Source organism: Natator depressus, chromosome 23 (assembly GCF_965152275.1).
Source record: "Natator depressus isolate rNatDep1 chromosome 23, rNatDep2.hap1, whole genome shotgun sequence".
NCBI classification, from domain to species: domain Eukaryota; kingdom Metazoa; phylum Chordata; order Testudines; family Cheloniidae; genus Natator; species Natator depressus.
Window position 1 is genome coordinate 5,713,220 of NC_134256.1, and position 9,881 is coordinate 5,723,100.

At 63.3% G+C, this 9,881-nt stretch overlaps 1 protein-coding gene and 1 pseudogene across 1 annotated transcript; both read right to left on the reverse strand.

Moving 5' to 3' along the window:
• Positions 1-3,160: 3,160 nt before the first annotated feature.
• MYPOP (Myb related transcription factor, partner of profilin) lies at positions 3,161-6,680 on the reverse strand. Its single transcript, XM_074937254.1, has 2 exons — positions 5,843-6,680; positions 3,161-4,296 (listed from the first exon to the last, which is right to left on the reverse strand). Exons 1-2 carry the CDS (start codon positions 6,273-6,275, stop codon positions 3,617-3,619), a joined length of 1,113 nt encoding a protein of 370 aa, XP_074793355.1. The 5' UTR covers positions 6,276-6,680; the 3' UTR covers positions 3,161-3,616.
• Positions 6,681-9,365: 2,685 nt separating this feature from the next.
• On the reverse strand, positions 9,366-9,538 carry LOC141976913 (U2 spliceosomal RNA; annotated as a pseudogene).
• Between the last annotated feature and the right edge of the window lie 343 nt (positions 9,539-9,881).

The following is a 9,881-nucleotide window of genomic DNA, read 5'->3' on the forward strand; positions in this document are numbered from 1 at the left end:
CCAGCAGGGGGCAGGGAGGAGGCCATGCAGTAAATGAGAGGGGGACGGGGGGTGTTCGACCGGCGCCTTCCAAGGAGGGGGGGTGGGGCGGGATAGAGGCCCGAATGCAGCCACCTCTGGGGTGGGACCCAGCGAACCGCATGGCACCAAACACACAGACCCTCCCTCTTCTGTGCCTTGGGGGCTCAGAGCCACCCCTGCCCCAGGCACTGGCCCCTCGCACCCAGCTTCTGCCGTCCGTCCGTCCATCCTTCCTTTCACACTCATCCATCCTTCTTTCTACCTTCCCTCTCTCTCTCTCTCTCCTCCCATCCCCCCTTCAGGACGGGTTTGGCCCCGGCGGGGCGCGGCCCTCACTCCCTCTCGCCTTGACTGGGGAAGCCGGCGGGGCTCCAGCCCCGGAAGGGTTAATAGCTCGGTCCTGCCACGGGGGGGGGGATGCGAGAGGGACTACGATTCCCAGAATGCTCCGCGCCCCCCCCCCCCCGACCCCCAGGTGGCCGCGCGGCGCCCCGCGGACCCAGCCCAGCCTGGGGGAAACGGGGGTTGGGGAAGGATCCATCCGCGTGTGACCCCCCTCCCCACCCGGTCGGCCCCCAAGGAGGGACCGGCCCGCCCGCTGCAACCGCAGCCCCCGTCCCTGGGAGGGGCTGGAGGCCAGATACCCCGGTGAGGGGCGTGCTGGGGCTGGGAATGGCATGTGTGTGGGGCAGTGGAGAGAGGGGTGCAGAAAGGGGGTGGGGTGGGGTCTGGATAGATGTGGGAGTGTGGGGATGGATGGACAAAGGGGTGGGGGTGGAGGAATGGTTAGAGGGATGTTGGGGGGTGGAGGGGTGGGGTAGGGGTGTGGGGGGGAGCGAGGAGCGGGGGAGGGAGAGAGCAGAGAGGGATGAATTAAGGGGTGTGGGGGGTGGATAGAGGGGTGTCTGTAGGGGGGATGGAGGGCAGGGTGTGGGGGGAGGGAGGGACAGAGGGGTTGGGCAGGGGTGTGGAGGGAGGGGTGGCGGGATGGAGGAGTGTCTGTAGGAGGGATGGAGGGAGAGGTGTGGGGGGAGGGATAGAGGGGTGTTGTAGGGATACATGGAGGGCGGGACAGAGGGGTTGCGCAGGGGTGTGGTGGGATGGAGGGGTGTCTGTAGGGGGGATGGAGGGAGAGGTGTGGGGGGAGGGATGGGGGTGTTGTAGGGATAGATGAAGGGAGGGGTGTGGGGGGAGGGACAGAGGGGTTGGGCAGGGGTGTGGAGGGAGGGGTGGCGGGATGGAGGGGTGTCTGTAGGGGGGATGGAGGGAGAGGTGTGGGGGGAGGGATAGAGGGGTGTTGTAGGGATAGATGGAGGGAGGGACGGAGGAGTGGCGGGATGGAGGGGTGTCTGTAGGGGGGGGATGGAGGGTGGGGTGTGGGGGGAGGGAGGGACAGAGGGGTTGGGCAGGGGTGTGGAGGGAGGGGTGGCGGGATGGAGGGGTGTCTGTAGGGGGGATGGAGGGAGGGGTGTGGGGGGAGGGATAGGGGGGTGTTGTAGGGATAGATGGAGGGGGGATGTGGGGGGAGGGCGGGACAGAGGGGTTGGGCAGGGGTGTGGAGGGAGGGGTGGCGGGATGGAGGGGTGTCTGTAGGGGGGATGGAGGGAGAGGTGTGGGGGGGATAGAGGGGTGTTGTAGGGATAGATGGAGGGAGGGACGGAGGAGTGGCGGGATGGAGGAGTGTCTGTAGGGGGGATGAAGGGAGGGGTGTGGGGGGAGGGATAGAGGGGTGTCGTAGGGGTAGATGGAGGGAGGGACAGAGGGGTTGGGCAGGGGTGTGGAGGGAGGAGTGGCGGGATGGAGGGCTGTCTGTAGGGGGGGATGGAGGGAGAGGTGTGGGGGGAGGGATAGGGGGGTGTTGTAGGGATAGATGAAGGGAGGGGTGTGGGGGGAGGGACAGAGGGGTTGGGCAGGGGTGTGGAGGGAGGGGTGGCGGGATGGAGGGGTGTCTGTAGGGGGGATGGAGGGAGAGGTGTGGGGGGGGATAGAGGGGTGTTGTAGGGATAGATGGAGGGAGGGACGGAGGAGTGGCGGGATGGAGGAGTGTCTGTAGGGGGGGATGGAGGGAGAGGTGTGGGGGGAGGGATAGGGGGGTGTTGTAGGGATAGATGAAGGGAGGGGTGTGGGGGGAGGGACAGAGGGGTTGGGCAGGGGTGTGGAGGGAGGAGTGGCGGGATGGAGGGCTGTCTGTAGGGGGGGATGGAGGGAGAGGTGTGGGGGGAGGGACAGAGGGGTTGGGCAGGGGTGTGGAGGGAGGGGAGGCGGATGAGGCTGCTGTCTGGTGAGATCAGTGGGTACCTGTGGCCATACACCAATAGCCCCCCCAGCAGTTCCCCCTCCCCCGAAGACGCCCCACAGGTCGCAGGGTTCAGTATGAAAATAGTTTATTGCATGTCCCGGGGGGTGGGGGGGTGTCTGGACCAAGGGGTGCAAACGGGCACCCCCGAGCGGGGCCTTCCCAGGCAGGGGCCCTGGGGTGTCTGCCGCTATCCCTCCTTCGGGTGACCTCTAGGGGATGTGACGCAGGAAGGACAGACTAGACCTGACACCCCACCCCCTCCGGTCATGTGGGCTGAAATCCATCCCCCCCACACAGACACTTGGGCCGTTAACCCCTTGCTCCCCGGCGCCTTGCCAGCAGGGGTATAAAAGCCCCCCACCCCTGTGGTCTGTCGCTGGGCGGGGTGGAGACTGTGGGACCCCCAAGAGGGACCCCAAACCTTGGGCTGGACGCCGAATCTGAACCCAGCCCTGGAATCTGAAGCCTGGACACGGATCCCGACCTTGGGGCATGGGGCGGGGTTGTGTTGTCGGATCCCTCCAGGGGAGCACCAAGACAGACACAGAAGTGAAAGGGGACCCCAGAGGAAGGCAACAATTGCCTCTCCCTGCCCTGGGGCTCAGGCCTGGCCTGTGGGGTTGGGGATCTCACCTGACTCCTGGACAGTGTTTATCCATGTTATAAACCTGCCCCTGCCTGGACACAATTTAGTGGCATTGGCCAGTTACAGGAGTAGCAGATGGACTGTGGGTCGGGAGTGAGGGGCACCGGCAGAGCTGGGGGGGTGGGGGAAGCCCAGGGCTGGGCTGGCAGGGGGCTGTGGGTCTGGAGCGAAGGGCACTGGCAGAGCTGGGGGGAGCCTGTGGGTCGGGAATGAGGGGCACCGGCAGAGCTGGGGGGGGAGCCCAGGGCTGGGCTGGCAGGGGGCTGTGGGTCTGGAGCGAAGGGCACTGGCAGAGCTAGGGGGAGCCTGTGGGTTGGGATTGAGGGTCACCGGCAGAGCTGGGGCAGAGGGTGTGGCAGTCTCCGATTTCCAGCTGCAGACACATTCAGCCCTTTTGCCAGGGCTTTGCTGACCACTCAGCTCATCCACTGTAGCAAAGCCCGGGGGTGGAGGGGGAATCGCTCTCTGTTAGAGCAGACGGGGCGTCCTCTGCACCATGGGGTATGTGGGATGATCGGATTGGGGGAGGGGGGGCTGCAGGAGAACTTCCCTTCAAGTGACTGAACTCTCGCTGTCCCGTGGCTGGTGCCCTGCACCCGCCTACTTTGGGGGGCAGGATCCGCCATGGGGGATCCCCAGGCTCTGGGGAGTCACAGATTCTTCCAGCGCCCCCTACGCTTCCGAGCGGGGATCCCCTTCCTTCGCTTCAGTGGCGGGGAGCTGCAGCAGGAGGGGGCCTCGGCGGGGAGGCCCCCTTGGGATTGTCCCGCATTCTCCGCTGGCTCAGAGGACATTTCCACCTTGGTGGTGAAGGTCTCGGCGGGGAGTGGGCTCTTGGTGGGGGGCGCTGGCGGTGGGGAGCCGACGGGCGCCTGCTGGTGGAAGAGGCCCCCGCGAGGGGCGCCCAGGCCAGGTCCCTGGGCCGGGAGGAGGGGCAGGAGGGCGGCTACCACGTTGGTGAGACGGTCCAGGCTGTGGTGCATGGTGTATGTCAGGTCGCGGATGGCCTCGGCCGTCTCCCGCTGGGCAGCCAGGAGATCCAGCGAGGGCTCCGGGGGTGGCTCAGAGTGCGGACGCCGGCGCCAGGGGGGTGGGGAGCCCAGGGGCCGCTCCCTGCCCAGCTGCTCCGTGGGCGAGTGTCCCGGGTGGGGCCGGCAGCCCAGCCCGGCTGGCGAGGGTGCCAGCCGCACAATCTGAAGGGAGGGCTCCACCGAGGGGGGCGCTGGCGAGTCGCGCTCCTTTGGCCGCAGCAGGACCCCGTCCAGGGCGCAGCACGGGGGCTGGACCGAGGGCTCGGGGCTGGAGGAGACCTTGCCCCCAGCCAGCGTCTCTGCAGAGAGAGAAGAGAGAGCGTCGGCTGTGGGCTCTGGACACAGGGCAGGTCGCTCCCCAAAGTGTGCGTCCCCCCCGAGGGGTGGAATCTGTTCCCCAGAAGTGGTGGTGGCCGGGACTGTCCCCTCTGGTCTATTCCCCCCCGGGGGGGGGGGGCGGAACCACCCCCTCCCGTCTGTCCCCCAGAGGTTAGCCCTCCTGAAGTTGTCCAGGAGCTGGGGTTGCCTCCGGGTACCCCATCCTGCTTGGCTCCCAGAGGGGATGGGGGTCCTGTTGCCAGGACAAGCGGCCGCCTCAGCAGAGCTGAACTTCCCCCACCTCCTATGCCCTGCACCCGCTGTGGCCTGGGCCCAGGACTCCTGGGTTCTGATCCCAGAGCGGGCAGCAGCTGGCAGTGGAGCTGTGAGGAGCAGGGCAGGTTGGTGGCACAGTCAGTACTAATTATCTAGCTGTGCCCCAAAGGACCCGCCCCACTGAGAGATGGCGTGAGTCCCACCAAGCTCGGCTCACCCAGGCGGAAGCAGCCAGCCAAGTGGGTCAGTCGAGGTTTCTGTCTTGCCCCAGTGTCGTGCTAGGGGGCGCTGTGTGTGACTGTGTGTGCACCCCTGCTGGGCCCCACTCCACCCCCTCACACCGCAGGGGAGCTGGTGCTGGCTGCCAGGGGACAGAGCCCCTGACCCCTGTCCCTGCTGCACAGCGCCCCCTAGTGCCCCACAGGGGTCAGCACTGACTGAGGGGAGAGCACCCCCTGCTGACCCCCACCCAACAGCCCTGTAGTGCAGCACCCGCTAGTGCCCCACAGGGGTCAGCACTGACCGAGGGGAGAGCGCTCCCTGCTGAGCCCCTGCCACGCTCCCTGTAGCACGGCGCCCCCTAGTGCCCTACAGGGGTCAGCATTGACCAAGGGGAGGGTGCCCCCTGCTGAGCCCCTGCCACGCTCCTTACAGCACAGCGCCCCCTAGTGCCCCACAGGGGTCAGCACTGACCGAGGGGAGAGCGCTCCCTGCTGAGCCCCTGCCACGCTCCTTACAGCACAGCGCCCCCTAGTTCCCTACAGGGGTCAGCATTGACCAAGGGGAGGGCGCCCCCTGCTGAGCCCCTGCCACGCTCTTTACACCACAGCGCCCCCTAGTGCCCCACTGGGGTCAGCACAAACACTGACCTGTGAGCACCCCCTACCGAGCCCCCACCCCTCTCCCTGCAGCACAGCACCCCCTGGTGCTGCACTGGGACATTGGGGTCAGGACTGATGGCGAGGGGAGAGTGCCCCCTACTAAGCTCCCACCCCACAGCATCTGGGTTTCCCTTGGCACCAGACGGGCTCTCTCATCTCAGCTCTGACTGTACCCCACGGTGCTTAGCTTGGTAGCCCCGTGTAAGGCAACACAGTTCCAGGTGCCCCCTCCAATCCCCCAATTACCGTTTGGTTCATGAGGGGGTGTTACCAAGCCCCCCTAGATCTGGTGGTACCGGTGTCCCTGGCTGGGGGAGTTGGCCCTGCCCACCGGTGGGTGGCACGTTCCCGTCCTGGGGCGGGCACTCACCAGAGCCATGGTGGTATCTGTGGGCGAAGGCTGCGGGGTGCTGCTCCGCCCCACCGGGCCCCATCACCACGCCGGGCCCCAGGATGGTGAAGATGGTTTCCTCCTCCGCCGAGAAGGTCTCCTCGCTGGCAGCTGCTCCCCCAGCGCCCTGGGTGGAGTGGGGCACCCGCGCCAGCTTCTCCTTGGTGCGCCGCTTGAAGTCATTCCAGCGCTTCTGCACCTCCTGGCCCGTCCGCTTCCAGCTGGTGATGGTGTTGATCTTGGCGGCGATGCCCTCCCAGACGCGCCGGCGCTCAGCGACCGTCACCTGCCGGCTCTGGGCACCGTACAGCTTGGCGTAGTGGGCGCGCACCTCCTGGATCAGGATCTGGTTCTCCTCATAGGAGAAGCGGGGCTTGCGCAGACGGGTGATCTCCTCGGCGTCCCCGGGCATGCCTGGTGCCCAGTGGGGAGGGGCGGATGGGGGGGGTCCCCAGAGGGCGTGGATACCCTGCACGGCGAGGCGGGCCCCACGGTGGTGCTAGAGGAAGGGGGCACGATGCCAGGCAAGACAGTGCCCTGCAGATCTCAGAGACTCAGAGACTTTACGGCCAGAAGGGACCATCATGATCATCTAGTCTGACCTCCTCTCTGCTGCTCCCTTCCCTCCCCGGCATGAAGCCGAGCCCCCCACTCTGCTGGGGAGGGGTGTCTGTGCCCTCCCACTCCGCAATGCGTGCCCCTGCCCACTCTGGCCCCTGCTGCAGCCTGGCGCCAGCCTCCCCTGTCCTTCCTCTGCCCGGCTGCCTCCGTCCCCTCCCATTCCCCGGCACCGGGCATGCTCACTCCCAGCCCTGCTCCCAGCAGGCCAAGGGCGCTCGGTTTCCGTAGCAACCCTGGCTGGGTCCCCCTGCCAGTCCTTCCTCCCCCCACCACCACAGGCTGGAGGATGCAGAACCCCTGAGCCTGGCAACGGGGGCGGGGGGCTGCTCCCCAGCCTTAACTAGGGTGGGAAAGTCTCCAGAGTGATTGATCAATTGAGCTATTCCTCCCCACACATCTGTCTATACACCCCATCCATCCCTATACACCCATCTATCTATCTATCTATCCACCCGATCTAACCATCCATCCATCTCCATACACCCATCTATCTATCTATCTCCACACACCGCCTCTAGCTAGCTCCATACCCTGCCCCCTTTTGTCTCTGGCTGCCTGTTGGACCCTGGCATTTCCTGTGGGGAGGGAAGGCGGGTCAGAGAAGGAGCAGTCCTGGGGAGAAGGGGTAGGGAAGCGGGCTAGGTCTAGGGTCTCTTTTAGGGTCCCCTGTTATCTCCCCACTGGTGAGGGGTTCACCAGGCTTCATGGGGGATGGGGCTGCAAGATTCACCCCTGTCTGTTGGCTCCCTGCCCCCAACAGAAGGTCCTGAGCCTCAGGGGAGCAGCAGCAATGGCCAGGGACAAAGGGGACTTTCCCCTCCCCACACCCAAGCTCCTCTCTCCACCCCAGTGAGGTGGGGGCACTGGGCAGCTGAGGGGATCAGCGCTTACCGCAACAGCCGATGGGCGCATGGAGCTTGACTCCAAGTGCTCTTCCTCTCCTGCTCTGCACAAAGTCCTCCGCTGGGGTGGGGTTGTCTGGGCCGGGCCCCGGGAGCAGTGGGACTGGGAGTCAGCATCTTGTTGGGATGCCTGGGGCAGCTCCCCCTCTCACAGCAAGGGGCTCAGGCTCTCAGCAGACTCAGGCAGCATTGCTGTGTCAGTTACACCCAGGGCAGCTCCCCCCTCTCACAGTGATGGATTCAGGCTGTGATCCTGTGACTCCAGCATGGGTCCATTGCGCCTGTGCCCCAAACCCCGGGTTAATGCTGTGTGGTGTGATCCTTTGTTCTGCCATGAGAGGAAGGGCAATGGAAGTCCCCTGTGTCTGTGGGTCTTTGACCCTGTCTGGTGGCTGGCACATGTCAGAGGATGATAATGCCCTACCGCTGCTGGCTTCAGCATTACTCCTTTCGCTTCAGGGGTGGAAGCTGAGGGGGGACCAAGCGCTGATCCCAAGATCCTCACTGACCTAGTGGCTGGGACCCAAAGCCTGAAACTGACTAGGAACAAAAGGTCAAACTGACCAGCCAGTCGGCTTCCAAAGGTTGAAACAAATTAAAGAATTAGCAGGAGGCCGGGGGGGGGGAGTAATTAATAATAATAACGATGGTGATTCTTCATTTTACTGTATTGCCCCGGAGCCCCAGTCATTGGTCAGCACCTGGCTGTGCCAGGGGCTGGCTAAGCACGGAACAAAAAATGAACCCATTTCACTCCTTGGGGTGGCTTTGTACAGCCCCTAACGCCATGGGGGCCTGGTGCAAGACTGGGGCACCAAGGTGCTACCATAACACACCTAATAGCAATAAAATGTACAGCGCCTGACACAGTGTGGGCCTGACCCATGACTGGGGCTCTGAGGCGCTACCAGAATGCATAAAATAATTAATTCCTTATGATGGTTAATAAACCAGCACACCGCCAGCAGGCTGAGTCAATAGCTCAGTGTCCCCCCATTGGCCCATGCAGGTGTTTTTAGTGACGCTTTGTTTCAGGCCGGGACAATAGAACCGATTTCCTCCTCACCGCATCCTTTAAGGTAAATCCTTTTTGCCGTATCCCCTGCCATGGCCAGCAGGTGCCAGGCTGCTGACACAGGCAGGCCTGTCTGCCAGCATGCAGCGTCACCCCCAGCCAGGGGGATGCCCGAGGAACCCAGGAGTCCCTTGCTAGCTCTGAAGCCAAGGGGAATCCAGGAACCTAATAAAGCCCAGCCCCCAACCAGTCAGAGGCCATGGGGAGGGGCCCTTAACTCTTCCCTCTGTAGGTAGTTGTCCAGGGGCTGGATCTGTCAGAGAAGGCTCAAGGGTGACTTGATCCCAGTTTAGGAGGACCCCTCCAGCCCGGGGAACAGAAATTCGCTAATAAAGGACTCCTGGCAGACAAGGGTCTGACACCAGACAAGGGTCTGATGCCCTGAAGCAAGCAGAGGCGGATTTACAATGAAACACACAGTACCCTGGCATGGGCCCCCCCCCCACTACTGGGGGCCCCAGGGCTGGGCAGCCCAGCACCGCCCAGCACTCCCTGCAGGGGGGACCGCTGCGGGGGAGAGCAGGGAGGGAGCAGTTTAAGAGCTGTGCTCTGCCAGTCGGTGAGCCGGGCTCCTGCTGGCTCCCGGGACTCCTGCTGCAGGCTGGCGCTGGCGGCCCCGTGCACCACGTCTGCACCTGTCTGGCACCTCTGGACACTGGGCAGTGCAGGTGCAGTCCCTGGCGTGCACTGCTGCTGGAGCCCCTGGAAAAAGGCCAAGGGAAGGGAGCCGCAGACCAGGGGGTCTCTGCTCTCATGTGCTGCTACCCAGACCCAAGTTCCCCCTCCCCCCAGACATACACACATCTCCAGCCCTGAGCCAAAGAGTTCAGCTTTTTCAACTATTTAAAAAAATCCCCTTTAAAGAACCACCATCCCAGTGAAACTCTTTCTGTTTTTCTGACCAGAAGATTCTCCCCAGAGGGAGTCGCATCGTTCCTCATGGCACTGCAATACCAGGGGGGAGCAAGCTCCTAGCCCAGCCCCCTGTTCCAAAAAACAATTTAATACACAGTCCTTAGACAGGGCCTATCAGAGATTAAACTGATAAGAACAAATTTAATAATTTTATTAAGATGATGTTAAAATTGAAAAAAATGGTACAGAGTTTAAGCATAGAAGTTTCTGGTTATGAGGGAATGAGGTACAGATTATCAAGGGGTGCAAAATTCAGTTTAGGATCAGATAGCATAAGGAATACATAATCTGCAATATCCCCCATTGGGGGTAAAAGGTTAACAGGTCAAAGTACAGACATTGAGAGATGAGGGTACATGGTTCGTATAATAGCTATGTTCTACGCTTGATTTTAGTTCAAAGAGTGGAGAAACAATGCTGAGACTCTGTGACGTGCGCCCACCCCTGCACCCCATGCTCTCTACCTCACCGTGACCAGCTCCCAGCCCTGCAACAAACACCATCA